The 17,048-nt window shown below is 38.7% G+C and overlaps 1 protein-coding gene across 1 annotated transcript in view; it reads right to left on the bottom strand.

Annotated features, from left to right (window-relative positions):
• The window catches only part of SLC6A19 (solute carrier family 6 member 19), a 23,583-nt gene extending 7,332 nt beyond the window's left edge, over nucleotides 1-16,251 (bottom strand). Inside the window, exons 1-6 of the mRNA XM_026842409.1 lie at nucleotides 16,033-16,251; nucleotides 7,807-7,947; nucleotides 6,151-6,288; nucleotides 4,711-4,892; nucleotides 3,845-3,955; nucleotides 2,967-3,079 (exon numbers count right to left, since the gene is read on the bottom strand). Coding sequence (XP_026698210.1) covers nucleotides 2,967-3,079; nucleotides 3,845-3,955; nucleotides 4,711-4,892; nucleotides 6,151-6,288; nucleotides 7,807-7,947; nucleotides 16,033-16,234 — 887 coding nt within the window. The 5' untranslated portion in view covers nucleotides 16,235-16,251. The remainder of the gene's footprint in view (nucleotides 1-2,966; nucleotides 3,080-3,844; nucleotides 3,956-4,710; nucleotides 4,893-6,150; nucleotides 6,289-7,806; nucleotides 7,948-16,032) is intronic.
• Nucleotides 16,252-17,048: the final 797 nt, after the last annotated feature.

The raw sequence follows: 17,048 nt of genomic DNA, 5'->3' as shown, positions 1-17,048 counted from the left end.
AAAAAAAAAAAAAAAAAGGTATTTAGCCACACATTCTTGTAACTTTTTCAGCCCTGTGTCAAGGTCCATTCTTTCTGTGTTGTGACACACGTGTACTGATCAGGGCAGGGCTTGCTCCAGCTGCTTCCTCGTGCTGGGAGTCTCTTCCCTAGTCATCTTGCCCCACCACAGCTGCAACCAGCGAGTTCCAGAGAAATACCTGCTGCTATTTTGCCAGCTGCATGAGGCCTGCCTAGAACACTTGCGGGTTTAGCTACTAATCTGACGTATTGCCAGTACTTTTCAGTGGAATTTCAGCCTCTTCAAAAGAAAAACGGGGTAAACAAAAGTAGTTCTTCAGTCCAACCCAATTGCAATCAACCAGTGGAAATATAAAAAACCCCAACAACCTCATCAGAAACATCATTAGGCAATTAAAAAATTGCTATGCATTCCTACCATATTTATGGTATCAATATGAGTCAGGGTGTTAAACTTACATCATTTAGGAAACTTTCCAGGTTACAGGTCTCAAACTTCAGGCTTGCAAAAGTAATCGGATCAGTCATGTTACATAGCTGCTGCATTTGTTCGAAGTTATCTTGGGTTACATTACCTTCTGGCAAATCAAATGCATTCATCAGAGTAAGAATATTTCTGAAAAAGTGAAATAAAAGAAATTTGAAATTATTTACCTGTAAGCATCCTCAGGATCCTCAGGATTAATTTTCATCATCAAGGATGTTATTAAGAGCACAGTGTCTTTTATAAAGATACAAAGGAAACAACATTTCTGTTGCTCAAAAATCAGATTTTGAGACTGGGAAGTCCCATGGTTTTGTGCATGTGCAATCCTTTCTTTCTCCTTCCAAGGTGAGTCTGACGCTGTCTTTCACAGCACAGCTGACAGCTAAAAGGATGGGCAGGCCAAATAATCCTATTCATAAGGAATAACTGCCTGGGTTGTTTCCATGTCTGGCTCATGGAAAGTGAGCCAGAAGGGCAAAAAAGAAAAAGTATGGTTTTTCCTTTTCATGCTTGACACGCCTGTGTGCAGACACATATTGGCATAAGCTGTATTTTACTTGCTGGGATGTACTGCTGCAAGGTGAAAGATTTGCATCTGAATTCAGACAGTCAGGAGGGAAAAATAACCAAAAGTTTCCACAGCAGTTTGGTATAGTACAGTTGCAGGAAGAGTTTTGTTTGATTATTGGACCAAATGTGGTTCAAATGTTCTCGAGTTTTGGAAATACAATGGAACGTTGTGCTGATAAGGTTGGACAGACAAACTATTACATCGTGAAAGTTAAGCTGCTTTGTAGAGATTTCTCTGCTGCAGACACTTGCCAACATATCTGTATAAGATGAAAAAATTGCAGAGCCAGAAAGAGACTTTCATTTGAGAGAGAAGATAAAGAATCAATACTAAATTAGTTAATGGTTTTATGTGAAGGCTGTAAAGCTCTAGCTATTGTATTTCTCTTGGGCAAGAGAGCACTATTGAGATTAACTTGATGTTATCATATTTAATTTTCTGATCACCTTCAAAAGGAGAGGAAAGACAAGCCTGTCCAGCCAAGACCTGTGACACTGTGACTTTTCCTTATTTATAGTGTTGCTAACAGTCCTTTAGTGGCAGAAGGTATTGAATTGAAATTCTTTGCTGTATTCTCATGTCAGTTTTTTCACTTTAATATGAGATTCTCAGTGACAGGCTTGATAAAAATATTTCTTTCCTTCAGAGAGAGTAAGATGCTCAAGCTCCTCCTGGTTACGAATGAATGAATGTCTGATGACAATGAAACCTCACAGTATTTCCTGAGATGTTTATACTCCTAAACCAGCTGGGAGCAGAGTTACTTACACCTGGTCCAGCTAGTGCTGGGCTGCAGGTGGCCCAACACCACAGTGTAACTCTATGGTATTTGCATGTTTTTTTCTTATATCTTCGTGTGAATTTTATTACTTTCTGCACTTTCCTCCTTAAGTATGAATCATTGAAAGAATGTGGCCTAGCGCCACAGCCCGGTGTGTTGGAAAACCAGAAGGACACTGCTCCCTTTCTTTGGGTCTTTTGGAAAGATGCAGAACATTCTCAAACCTGCTCTTCATGGTTTTGGGAACATTGACTTGGACCCGAAGTGGAGCTTGTCACCTTGCACTAAGACACTTTGGCACCAAAAGTTCCAGAAGAGCTTTTGAAAAATATCTGGAATCAAGAGTAGTGGCAGAGAATTACAGCAGTGACTGGAATACTGATGTGGTCGAACCTAAGACAAACCTGAAACATGGATTTCTCAATGCATGACCAAACCAGATAAGCCAAACTTGATTTGGAGACTTTTATCAAAAATATTATGTTCAGAGAATGCTGCTCACTTTGTCTTTGAAGAGGACAATGCTGAAGGGATGGAAGGCACCAAGAAACACTGGTGGTTGCTCCAATATTTTGGAAGGGTGAGTGTAGAATATAGCACCATGTTGTAATTTGCTGACCGGGCCATCCCCTGGGTGATGGGAGTTTGTACTCCATCTTTTCCCTAGCCCCATCGGATATATAACGAAAGAAACTGAATTTGAATTTCAAAACTCCTAGATATATCTTCTAATCTCTAAGACAAAGATTTAAACTATGGTCTCTAAATTGCTTTGAAATGTGTGTACCATCACCCAGCCTCAACAGTGTGGAGACAAAGGGCAACACCATGCATTGAGCACTCCCGCAAAGGAAGCTCCTGATCATCAGCTGGTGGTGGGCAGACAGTTCCCTTCCCTATGGCCAGAGTCACCACATCTTTCTGCAGGAAAACAGCCAGTACAAGGACCTGAAATCTTGGCTCAGGATAGCTGGGATCAGAGACGTACTGAAGGGATGGTGCCCCAGTCCCAAGTAATTATTGTGCAATGATAGGGCAGAAGTGAACATGCTTCATTTGAAAGAAAGAAATATTCATATAAAATCTGGCTTTCGCTTGGCTACTTACTGAACAGAGTTGTAACTGGAGAATGAAATGAGGCCTCCAAAAGCCAGGGAGAAAGAATAAAACACTTGAGCACCCGCATCCAGCCATGTCACTGGGTTAGCCAGCTCATTAACCTGAGACATCAGACATACAGCTTTAAGCATATATAGCATTGTTAATTAGACTGAATATGAGGGATTTAAAACAATAATTAAAACAAGAACATTAACCATGCAGAACTCACTTTTTCTGAAGAATGTTAACAAAGAGGTCAAGCTTACTTTTTTTTTTTTTTTTCCCCAGAAGAAAACCTATGTGTAGGTTTTCTACAAGTATTTTGAAAATTGATGAACAAATTACTTCCCATAGCTGGCAGCTGTCATGCCTGTTTCCAGAAAAGGTGTTCATTGTTTAGCATTAATAATGACCATTCAGTGGTTTTCTCATGGAAAATGAAACCTGTTTTTAATTTTGCTTAAAAATTGTTGTCTAGTTAAACCATTCTTTTAGGCCTTTTGTCCATATAGTCATACTGATTAGCTGGGTTCTACTCCCAACTGCACAATTTGTGCTTGTTAGACTTGTCCTTAACTAGAATACAAGGAAAGAAAGCAAGCTCCCTTATGGCAACCCCATTGCATTGCTCTGTGACCATCCTTCCATCTTTCATAACAGATCTAATGGAGGGGTGGAGGTAGAGAAAGATAGGGACAATGCCTGTGTATATGTATACTTTCTATATCCAGCGCAAACGACTGACCTCCCAGAATCAAGATTTTAAAGGTGACTGCGGTATAGTTAGAAAAGCACCAATGGAGGGGACTAATTTTCAATCAATTTTTAGTTACAGAGAGAACTACATGGTGTTTCACTAAGGGAATAACCATGCAGTGACTTACATTTGGAGTGAAGAGATACACAATTCCATTGGTTGATCCTTTCAGTGTCAAGCCACGGATTAGAAAAATGGTAAGCACAAGGTATGGAAGAGTTGATGTTACATACACAGCCTGAACAAGAAGCATGTAAATAAAACACTTAAATAAAACAGAACACTTGAATAAAAATAGCACTGCAGGGTAGAAAAGAAGGGAATAAATAAGGTACTAGCAATAACGGCAAGTTTCAACTGACTGACAATTAATGTACCACAGAAAACTATGTTCAAGAAAAAGAGTATGTGCAGTACATTTTGATAATAAACATTTTTACAGTTATAGTGCTTTATTTAAGACAATTTGTCATTGTTGAAATTCAACTCAAATCATTCAAAAGCAACATAAAAAATAACCTACACCCTGAGATCAGGTTGAGGCTGCTGATGCAAGGATGGGCTCCTAGGGCTTCTCTGGGCAGCAGAATATTGGACATTCTTTTAGAGAGATAATATTAAGGACTAGTGCAGACCCAAATAAATTTGTACATGTATATTTTGAAGAGAATGGCCATAGCAAAAAGACAGAGTCCCTTGATCCTGCATTAAAGGTTAATGTTAATGTTAAGGGGGTAATACCTAAATAATATTTTGCTTGGACCTATAAGGACAAGGAAACCAAATTGCTCACAAAAATCTCCACATAAATAAAATCAAATCAATCAAATCAAATCAAATCAAATCCATTCCATTTCATTCAGTTTCTTTCTTCAAAAAGCAGCCCATGGTTTTACTCAGGAAACAGGCAGTTTCTACAGTATGATTAAGTCTGTATGAATAAGAAATCACACCATAATGAATTATCACTCACACAAAGCCAAAATAGAGTACCTTTCCCGTTGTTTCGATGCCTCTGATTGTGCACACATACAGTACACCCCATGCACATGTTAAACATAACAAAAGCCACCACTGTATAGTGCCTGAATTGTCAATGGAAGTGGAGATGTTTAACGTTTCTCTGTACCAGAAAAAATCTACAGGAGAGCTCTTGGCACACTCTTCTATGTAATCTGTAACCACAAAATGGTTGTCATTCTGCATGCTTTTTTAAAAATTGAAATAAAGAAAAATAATAAACACCAGTGTTCTGAATTATACCACCTAATGCTGAGACTTGTTGTTGGCAAATTTCAGATTCTTAGAGGCTGGTTCCGTGGAAAAATGAGAGATTTAAAAGAGGATTTTTAAACAGGATTTTAATACAGATTTTATTGTTATTTCTATTTCTTCAACTTTGCAGGTAAAATCTTTGAAGCTTACTCAAAGACTCCTCTATATTTATGAATTTTCTTTTTTCTTACAAAAATGTGAGGTTAGAAGCATCTTGTGCCAAAGAAAGCATGGAGAGGATTCCCAAGCATAAATGCATGTATATTGTATAGAATATTCTTTTTTTAGTAGAAGAAAAGCAGTCAGAAGTTTTTCAATGATTGTACACTTCCTACCTCACCTTAAAAACACACACACACACACACACACACACACACACACACACAACTTTGGGCTTTCCACATGCATCCTTCTCTTTCTTGCCTGATGGAGTGTGGGCGCCTGCCCACACCTTCCTGCAGCCAGGCAGCTCTTTCCCTCCCACATCTCCTTCAGATCAATGATACTTTTTCTGTTTTTCAGGGCATTGTTCAAGCTCTTGTCAACACAGGTTGGATTCTCAGCCCCCTGCAATGAGTTGATCTGTGCAGTATTCTGTCCTGGCCCGCCCTTAATGAGGCTTTTTAGACTTATTCTGGGAGGGGAGGAGAGGAGCAAAGCTCTCTGAAGAGCTGTTCACTCACCCACCAGAAAAACCTGCTTCATACTGTTTCATGCAGGACTGACTATGGAAAAAGAAGCTGCTGTCACTAAGCAGCCTCTAATGAGCTATAGACTGCTGTCATATTGAGAGGTACAGATGTCTCATATGTATTATGTTTCTTTTTTTTTTTTTTTTTTTTTAACACATTGTCTAAATCTGGAAAATGTTAATGTTTATGCTAGACTTGTACTTTGTGAATAATCTGTATGTGAACACACCTATCAAAATCAACCCTGAAGTTACGCATAAAAAGTCAAAGTTTGTCTCAAAGTTTAAGTGTTGATCACATTTTATGTAATGTGACTCTACACAAACACAAGTATTAAAATAGCACGATGTTCCTGACAGGCCTGCTATGCCTTACTGTTGCTTTATAGAAAGAGGCTCAGTTAGGCTAATTGCTAGAAACAGAAAAATGTACTGTGCAGCAAAATACAATATTTCATAAAATATACCTGTTCTGTTGTCATTGAGAGGACAGCTGCTCCAAGGCAGGGGCTCTTGGAAGGAGTTGAAGAAATACCACATTACCCAGGCAATAATGGTATTATAATATAAACCCACCAGGAAGGATACAAACATTGCTGCTATGCCTGAAAAAAATAAATCAGAACACAATGTGTATTTCAATACTCTTGTTTTCAGGACATATAAAAATATATGGTAAGAACCTCAACCTTTCCCTACTCTCCTCCCCACCTTAATTCCATGGATTATAGCCTTTACCCACCTCTCTCTTTGTTTTGGATGTAGGTTTAATCAGGGTGAATTTGTTATCTGAAGGTTAGTCAGGTGAGTCCTACATAGATGTACAGTCTAAAACTATGCTGGGACTGAAGCTGACACAATTCAACGCTACACAATTCTGTTCACAGTCTTGCCCACTGATACCTAGGGAGTTTGGGATGCTGGGTACATGCAAAGCTCAGCTGACCTAGGATTTTGCCTAAATGAGACCCAGATTGTCTTCCTTTTCCACAACATCACCGCAGAGGTCAGCAGATGTGTTTGTCTAATCTTTGTGTGTAGGATGGATAGCTGCCAGGAGGCACAGTCTGTGAAAGGGTGCAGGATTCAAGCTGGTATCTCTCCTTCTCCACTTGCTCTCAAGTAATCAATCTCTTGTGACTTCTCTGGCAGAGAGTAAACACTAATGTTTAGCTCCTGAGGGCTCTTAGCTTCTGAAGAAGTTTGAAAAATTCCAGATGCAATGAACAAATACCTTTTGTAACTGATTTACAGATGCAGTGGATGCCAACAACAGTCATAACTGGCTGTGTTTCTTCCCTTTTGAATGTGTGGTAAACACAAGAATAGCTGAGGTGGGAAGTGACCTCTGGGTCATCTTGTCCAGCCCCCTGATCGAGCAGGACCACCTACAGCTGGTTATCCAGGACCATGTCCAGGCATATTTTGATTATCTCAAAGGATGGAGACTCCACAACCTCTCTGGGCAACTTGTGCCAGTACTTGGTCACCCTCCCAGTGGTTTTCTGATGTTTAGATGGCACTTGTGTTTCCTATGTCATGAGGTATCTATCTGTGGAGTTTTAAATGCTGTGTGCATCATGCTGCTTTTACTACATTGTCAGATAGAGTGTTTGAATACTTGGAAGTCTAATCAGATGTGAAGAAGTATTTTCTGGAAAATACTGCCTCCATGGCTTTTAGCGTGGTACCTCTCTCAGATGTAAGAAAGTAACATTACATGGACATAGAGTCTGATAGACCAGCTTAGAGAAAGATTAAACTATTATTTATCCACAGAACAATTCCAGAACAAATTTTTGGCACACTTAACGTTTATCCTAATGGTAAAACCAGCCAATATCAGTAATATAGAAAATATCTCTGAAGACTGAAATTGGCTTCAAATTAGAGAAAGGTTTTAAATGGACCTATAGTATCTGGGAGCATGGTCACACAACTGTCCTAGTGCCTTATCATGATTAGTGTGATCTATCGATGGAGAGTTAGTGAGAAAGGAAAAGGAGTAGATCCTGGAATCTCTTACTGCACACCAGAATAAGATCATGAAGCTTTGGTCTTAAGATTATCGGTTCAGAGACTTGTTTTTCTCAGGTGGTTTTTTGCATCCTCTTCAGACTTACCAACCCCTTTCAGGGTAGGGTGGATAGAGCTCCAGACACCCACACTGCCTTTCCTCAGCCTTTGACCAATGGCAAACTCAAGGTGAAGCAGGGGGATACCCTCCAGGACTAGCAAAATCAGGAAAGGAATCATGAAGGCTCCTGAAATGGATAAAATAAAAAAAAATAAATATGTTTCTCATCGGTGGAGTACTACAATAAAGCACAAACTTCATCTCTGAGGGCTTCTGAAACAGCAGGTGACTTGTAAGCATACTTGTGGAAACCCTTCTCCAGTTTCTGAACAATGGTTTTGCCTGTTTGCCCAAGCAGGAGTCTTCATTACATATGTGATTTCAGGTAAGAATTCTTATTCTTCCCAGGTGACAAACATAAACGCAAATTATACACTCCCAAGGTCAAACTTTGAAGAAGCCACCTTTGGATTGCAAGTGGAGGAAAGGTAGTTACTTTCCTGGAATGTCTTCCTTTTCTTTCTGCAAAAGATTATGGTTTTATAATTGTGAATCATGCAAATTATATGAAGTAGTTGAATGAACTAACCAATATGCCTCAAAAGATTAGGCAGGAGCCTGGGGCTGTCTATATAAAATAACCAATAACTTCCTGGCAACTGCATTCAACAGCTTTTATATTTGAGTAGAAGAGATCTAAGTTCAGGGTTCAAACCTAGTTAATTATGACAAGGCTGTTAGTATAGGACAAGTTTTTTAAATTAATTTTTTCCTGAATGAAGTGTACCTCGGACGTGGAGATAACATATAATGCCACAGTGGAATACCAAAGTGCAGAACCAAATGCTTGAAAATTGTTACATGCTAGAATTCTGGTTATCTGTCATTACAAAAAGTCTTTAACTTCCTAATCATAGACAGTAAATAATCTAACTGCATTTAAAAAAAAATGCAAAACTGTATGTAAACAGTTCAGGTTTGGAGATTTACTGACTTCTTCCTCGCATATGCAGTGAAAATCAGATAACAGTGAAAGAGGAAATTTGAAGAATGGAAACTATAGTTTTGAATTCAAAGCAGTCGAATGTTTTTTTGAAGAGCTGAACTGCATGCTTTTCTGCTCCATGGGGTATCTTCTTAATATTGTCTACACCAGACATGTAGAAATGAACATTACTGAAGAGTCTTCATTTTCTGTGCACTCCAGTAAAGTCTGATGAAAACAATAGTATTTTATCAAATGACCACTATTATAATGAAAACAGCCAACTATGATTTTTGCTTTCCACTCCTATGGAATTCAAGTAATTCGAGTTACTTACTTGTCTTTTGTTGACATTTTTAAAGAATTATTAATCAAAATCAGTAGTTTTGAATATGTGAAATGTCCTTCAAAATGCTGACAGCTTTGAAAATGTGCATGCCACACATCAGGTTGAATGACTGATCACTGATGCACTAGCAAATATATTTTTTGTTGAAGCCAGTTGCCAGAGGTAGCTGTACAGACATGATACTCTAAGACTTCAGTTAAAACATGTCATTTAGCAACACAAAAACTTAGTAAAAATGTAACACTTTTCAAAAATAGTGTAGCTCATCTTGCATACATTAAAAAACTATCACTGCAAAGGCAAAGACTGACAAACTGAAGAGGTTTCAAAGGAGCGACAGAAGAATAACTGACTTCGGATATATTTTTTATTAGTGAAAAACTGAAGGACTTATGAATTGTTATTTGTAGAGAAGTTTGCTAAACTTCCAATTCTGCTGACTCCTCTTTCTTCTGTGTCAGTCTATCGCCTTGAGAAACTGATAATATGGACATCTTCATCAAGGAGTACAGTATCCCATTTGTTTTCTTCCTCACTTCTCACATCTCACATTCTCTTTTCCAGAGACCATGTAGTCCTTGCAAGAACAAAAGCCTTACATTTGTGGGGAGCAGCTACCTGCTAGATCTAGGAGCCTCAAGCTGGTACTCTCTTACCTTGGAGGAAAGTGGTTATTTTGTAATGCTAGAAAAGAATGAAGGGTGGTGGTCCATCCTGGATTTGAGGAAACTGAACTCCTCCAGATGCAAATTCAAGTTTAGCACTGTGGTCTTAGCTGGGATACCCTTACAAATGGTAACAGTGCTAAAGCAATCACTCTCTGACTCGTGTCTTGCTGAATATGTACTTTCATATCACAAACAGGTGAAACATATATGGTATATTTGAATTTTAGAGGGACTATGATCAATTAAAAAAAAAAAAAAGGTTCTTCCCCTCTGTCTTCCCCCCACTTCAGGGATAAAACTACGGGCAGCAGGAGCTTCTAATGTCAGGTGTAATGGAGCAGTTCTCCCTCCATGCCTTGTTGACTAGCTGCTGAAAGGCAACTATGCCACAAATGGTGATATACCCTTTAGCTGGCTGTGCCCTGGAGTCATTGATGATGCAAAAGTCTTACACCACTCTGGCAGAGGTTCTGGGATTCATTGAAACTGTGTCAGACTCGGTCACTGCAAGGAACTGATCCCCTCTCTCCTTTCAGACAGTTTCTGGTGTTTCTAAAGGTTTGTCCCATTTTGTCTGTATGGACTCGTTTAGCTGTGTTGGAATGTGCACTAACATGCATGTAAGGGCCTCTCTTCATCTGATTAGATGTGCAGTGCATGCAGATTTGCCTTCAGAGAGTTTGTTCTCTACTGATACCCCACCTCTATTTCAGTGAAAAACACTTCTCTCGACTGTTTTATTCTTGCTTTCATAGAAAACAGGATTTTTGCCCTGTAAATGATGAATGGCCTCTCATTGTTGAGTTCCATCCCCCTATATCCCAATGGCTTCCTTCCTACATGGGACAGTCAGTGGGAAAACCTCCACACACAGAGCCTCTGGCCTTCCACAGGGACAAAGTTACTTATCAACATGTGGAGCTGTAAGCAGCCAGAAATATGTCATGTGCTCCAACCTCATGTCAGGCTGGCACACAGTCTCCCTCCTGTTGCACTCTGTCCAGGAGCTCTCATGAGGGTAAGATGAGATAAGGACAAGATAATTGGTTTTATACCAGCAATTTTTCATTCCAGAGCATTCTCTGTTTTAAGCCCAAGATACCTCCTAAAAGTCTGAAACCTGACCCTACAGAATTTGTATGGTTGCTCCAATCTGGATCTTTTATTTTTACCTCCCCTTTCAGATGCAGGATAAGTCTCTGCTATACCACAATCTCACTTCACTCTAGTAAAGTCCTTCCTCAGCAATGGTAGTAACTAAGTCCAGAAGATAGATCTGTACAGCTCCCTGATCCAAATACTCCTCATTTGCCCTCAGGGTAAGTCCTTGTCACCTTCTGAAGCAGTGATTTTAGATTGTCTCTTGAAACTCAAGAATGGACTAGCACTTAGTTCTGCTAAGGCGCATTGCTTAATCATCTTTTCTCCTAATGGAGGCTCATCACTTTTTTTTTCATCAGGTCATAATAAGATCGCTTAAGGACTTGATTAGAAATTTTCCACCTGGTCAAAGATCTTGTTGCGTAAGGAAATACACAGCCCTTATAGTCCTTTCAATCTATAACCACTTGTTTCTTATCATACCTGTAAAAGAAATTTTTTTTTTTGTAGTTACCACCTCTATTAGCAGAAGGGAGGGAAGATCAGGCTATTTCATATGAAACATTAGAAGCATTTCCTTTAGAAGGCATTCAGAGGCAGCCTCAACTTCTCACTTTCAGTAGAAAGCAGGCTGATGGATATTCTGATTTGGGTTCCATTTTTTTTCCATGCTTGAGACATCCTTGTAAACCTTAAATGCAAAGTGCACCTCCACCCACACAGCTCTAGCAGTCCGGGTAGACATCATGCCTCATCCTCCAAGACAGTGAGATTCTGCAACAGCACTGTCCCTACACCATAACTCTCCCTGTGGTCAGCACAGTGCATCAGATTTGCTGCAATACTCTCAGAATTGAACCATCTTCTGTGGTGGACATGCCATGAGCACTCTATCAGCCTCAGGGGATTTCCTGAGATCTCGAGATACTTACAGAAGTACCTTTATTAAGATGTCATAAAAGAAGTCTTTAAGCATGACACAACTTTGATAGACCAGTCAGGTAAAGGAACTCCATGACCTTCCTTGCACAGCCACAAAAAGGGGAAAGGATGCCCTTTGTGCAGGCACATGGAAAAGACGTGCTGTCCAGCTGTGTGCTCACAGCTCCCCAGCTTCCTCACTACCTTTGGAATCATCAGGAAATAAATCTCAGGTTCTGGGATGGACACAAATGGAGAGGCTGAGTCTCTGTCCACCCCTTTTGTTATCACAGACATAAAGTACATGGTGTGTGTATACACCTGCATTGCAGAATCCACATCCCTGTGCAAACAGATACACCTAAAACATTTCTAGCTTGAAGGGTTAGCCATGTATAGCATGATAGCTCTGCTCAGTTAAAAATGCAGGGTGTGCCATGTCAGAACTGGACAAATAAGTCAAACCACTTCTAATTAGCTGCAGGAATACTGGTATATTTTCAATATACCAGTATAAAATCGTAGTTCATTATGTAGGCCACTTTTTTCTTTTTCTTGGGTTCTTCTCTTTCCATGGTTCAATTTTAACAGCTAGCTCAGAAATCCAACTCTGCTGTGTTTTCCATTTCTCTCAATTTCTCCCCAGCTTTTCTGATAGAAGCTATAATGGAAAAATAAGTGATAATGCTCTGCAAAGCTGCTATATGGGACATAAAAAAAAAAAAAATCAATGCTTTTTAAGCTGTCACTTTTATGAACCTAACAAATAAACCAATAATCTGAAAATAAATGTTATATAGATGTATATAAACAATGAGTAATCTTCCAGTCTGAAAATCTTACAGCTGAGACATTAGATTCCTATCCTGTTTCAGTACTGTATTTCAGAAGACATAATATTTGGGTTGAACATCTGTATAGATATGACCTTCTCTTTAATCTAAGAGTTTCTAATGTGAAATTGAAAAAAATATTGCTTTCACATAATTCCTCATAAAGGGAAGACAGGCAGACTTCACATGGAGATGGTTTTCTGTACTGTCATATTTTTAGATTTCAATTGTAGGGAGGGTACCAGTACCGGTGAGGACCTGCTGATGTCATTACTGTCACTGCATTCAGTGTGGCATGCACAGAGATGAAAAAGTTGTCCCTCATGCAGCGACAAGGTTTACTGCAGACATATACGAGATGTAGACTTAAAGACTTTTTTTTTTTTTTTTTTAAATCAATGGCTTAAACATTAAATATACATCCTCTTTTTTACAATACTCATCAGGATGAAACAAAAATGTTTAACAGTTAATTAAATGACAAGTTGCGCAATAAAGATTAAACAAAAACTATGTGCAATGTCAGAGATAGCTATAAAATGAAAGGAAATTTCAATCTCATTAAGCTGGTGAAAGCATTGAGGCAAACACTGTAGCTTTTACATTGTGTGCATATTGAAATCTAGTTCACCTGTGGTAGTGATGTATTTTACAGCTTTTAAGATGTGAAAAGGATAAAATGTGCTTTACTAAATTTTACTGGGGTAAATACTCCATTTTTTAAAACATAAACTCATAATCTATGACAACACAAGTAAATAAATTATATGACCAATTTCTTTTTGCATATTTCAGTAACACAGTGTTAAAGCACTATCATAGTGTTGTGTTTAGCAAGAAGCAGCCCTCAAATAATTCTAGATTTAAGTTCAAACATCTGAAAGGAAGAGTTATCTATTAACTCAGTGTTCCTAGTTACCTTCACTATAGTCAATTTGCAGAGAAAAAAATCACCTTCCTTGAAGTCCAAGTACTACAAGGGTAAATTTTATACTTCACTGTAGTCCATTTATGTTTCATGAGTGATATAAAATGTGCAAACACTGATTCACAAAGTAGGTGGACATCCAACCTCATTTGGGAGTGTCCTTGCTGAAATGCTTTCTACACCCCTGTTACCAGACCTCATCCGCGTTAAATGACTCCAACTGTTCATCCATATAACTCGTATTTCAAAAAGAAAGAAGTTAAGATAGTGAAGCCAACCCTCAGAAATGAGAAACTATTTTCATTAGGTAGTCTGTGCAACCTTGATTCTGCATGCACCTTATGAGACAACCTCTAATTATGTGATCATATAGGAATTCTTATCCTCTGTAGATATTTATTGTGTGGTGAATGGTATTTTTTTCTGCCTCTTAATGTAGGGTCATAATCCACCATCATATCCAAAGTGAGCTTTGGGACTCTATAAAATAATCATGACAGGGACAGACTGAGGAGCAGCATAATCCCCATCTCCAGTGAAAGAGAGCAGCAGCAGGGATCCCTGCCGCTCTGCACTCAAGTGAAGACATATCTTGAAGACACAAAGTGTGAAGACATACACCTTCCAGAGTAAAGGCACTGGTCTGAATAGGGGAAAATGGAGCTTCGTCAGTGCACTCATAGGCGTGATGTACGCTTTGTGTTAGTTAACTTGGCAGAAGGTGCGCTGCACAGCAGGGAGGGAGGAGGGATTGCACAACAGCTCTCCACCCTCACGTGTGATGAAGTTAAGGAGTCCTGCTAAGAAGCCACGGGAAAGCATTGCTGCTCACTCTTATGTATTGATATGAGTCACAGCGCTTGGTGTTATGCAGAAGAATTGATAGAGAAAGTAGCAAGTCTGGCTACAGGAACACTTATCTGTACAGATTAGCCCAGTGTCGGCTACGTCATTTCTTTGCTATGTGTTGCCTTTCAACTTCTGCCTATAATTGGAGTGAGAGAATCCCAGGGAAGCAAGAAGCAGGGGGATAACTGTTGTTGTTCCTGAGCAAGGACAGGACCACAGGATAATGAGAAAGAAAATATATTTCCTGTCACAGGATAGATTAAAACACAGTAGTGACAGACATGCATGAGAAATTCATAAATCCTCACTGACATCAGTCAGAAAACCATGATCCATACCAAGTTCTTTGCATTTGTTGGATGTTCATTTTTAATCTACATTTTATATGGCTAGAACACGAGGGAAAGGAAAGATAGAAAAGCAGCAAAGTGCCTATTTATCAACCCCAGGAAACAGGGCATGTCCACTTTCTAAAACTAAGTAGAAGAACCCAGTAAGCTAATGAGTACCATGAATTTTAGAGATATCCATCCACATTTTCAAATTAAAATTGTCACACACGGAAAGGGAGTTATGATTTTTTGTGTGTGTCTTGTAACTTTTTTACAAGAGTTGGCTGTGCTACAAATAACCCTCAGGTAGCACTGCAAACTCTAAACACCAGTCCATGTTAGAAAAATCTCAATGTTAAAAGCATCTCTTCTTGCAGCTGAGTCATCTGTTATTAAATGTCCTGAGTTTGTACCAGCAGCTCCCCACAGAGCCCTCCTTGGTCCCTACTATAACTAGGAAGAGCAATTTTTAAACATCTCACTGTGTACATCTAATGAAAATTACTTTGAAATACAGTTCCTTAAGCCAGAAGTGTTCTTTCAACATCCAACATCACAAAGGAACAAACACTTTTTACACATATCCCAGAGTAAAAAGCAGATAACAAGTAGATATTGGGCAGAAAAGACTGTCAGAAAATGAGACATTTATGTTGTCATATAAAATTTAAGCAATAGCTCAGCTCAAGATGATATTTTAAAACACACAGCAAAACAGTGAAACAAAATTTTAATATGGTCCTTTGGTCCTAACCTGACCCTATGGAGTCACAGTAAATTATATGGTAAATAGCATACATTTAGATTTTAAATTACTTAATAACACCAACTGTTAAAACCATTATTTATGTTAAATACTTTCATGCTGTTACTCCTATCATACATTTCACACACACTGACCCTACAGCTGATACACAGATCAGTCCAAAACCAATGAAAAACCTATTATGAAAAGATCATTTTGGATTTGGATCAGAATCATACTCACAAGGAGCTTATTATTTTTAAACATACTTTATATATATGTATGTATGTAAAGTAACATTACTTTTAGATTAAGAAAATATACTTGACAGTGCAAGACTGATGTCATCAATCCCCTGTCCTGAAATGAAAACAGTTTATTTCTTTTCTTCCATCACTAACATAAATTCATAACCTGTGAAATAACCTTTTTCATTAGATAATCTGCTGGAAATGTACATCACCATTCTTATAGGGACTGACCAGGTCTAAGCATATTCCATTGTTTCCCAAAAGAGAGATTAAACCTAGTTTATAGCCATAAGATATATTAAAGACATACCTCCTCCGTGGCTCTGACAGAGATATGGAAACCGCCACACATTTCCTAAGCCCACACAAAACCCTACACACGTCAGCATATACTGAGCCTTGTTATCCCATTTTGGTCTGGAGTCTGCCTCTTCTGTCTCAAGGACTTCAAGTTCTGCATGGGAAGGTATCCTATCCTCCAGGCCAGGATTGGGCAACTGTAGCTTCACCATATTTTAAATTTCCTGACTGAAAACGCTGCCCCAGTGAGGAGATAACGAAACAGGCAGCTACTCAGAAATCTGCACAAAAAGAGAACATCTGTTTGCTGTCTTCAGCTATATATAGTGAACCTTTGGCACTAAACTTGAAAATGCAGGCTTGTGGTAAAAAGAAGCGTCAGCAAATCATTCGATTGACCAAGTCAGCTCTGACACTTATTAATGCTTTATCTGTCAAGGTTTTATGGAACAGTCTGTTCATCTAGTAGAAGACATTGATTTCAGCTAATGTAATTCAGGAGATAATTTGGCTATAAACTGTAATCACCTATAATGTTATGAAACACCCCTTGCCACTCCCCTGTTTAAACTCACTTAAATACATATATAGCCCTAGCAAATATGGAGTAAAAAGATTCCACTGGCCTCAGACTGAACATAGAGGTTTCATACTATTTTTTATCAGGAAGATAAACTGCTTGTGACTCACTATCACATTCAGTTTCCCATAGTGTACGCTTACAAAATTGTAAGTTTTATTGTAATATTTTAGGAGAGAACTCTGTTGAGTAGGGCTGATGGCTGGATTCGATGATCCCAAGGGTCTTTTCCAACCTGAATGATTCTGTGATTCTGTGTTTCTTGATATTTACTGAAAAATGTTCTTCCTTCTCTGTGAGAGTTCTTACTCTACTAAATGCTCTGACAAAAAGGATGAAGAATGAAAAACATAAAATCTGATCTTTAAAATCATAAGTGTAATCTGCTTACCCTAATGCCTCTGATCATTATAGAACATATGAAGATGCTTGCATCTTTCCTGTAA

This window comes from Athene cunicularia (genome assembly GCF_003259725.1).
Source record: "Athene cunicularia isolate RWA chromosome 2 unlocalized genomic scaffold, athCun1 chr2_part1, whole genome shotgun sequence".
Lineage (NCBI taxonomy): Eukaryota > Metazoa > Chordata > Aves > Strigiformes > Strigidae > Athene > Athene cunicularia.
This window is presented reverse-complemented; position numbering and strand designations above follow the sequence as displayed.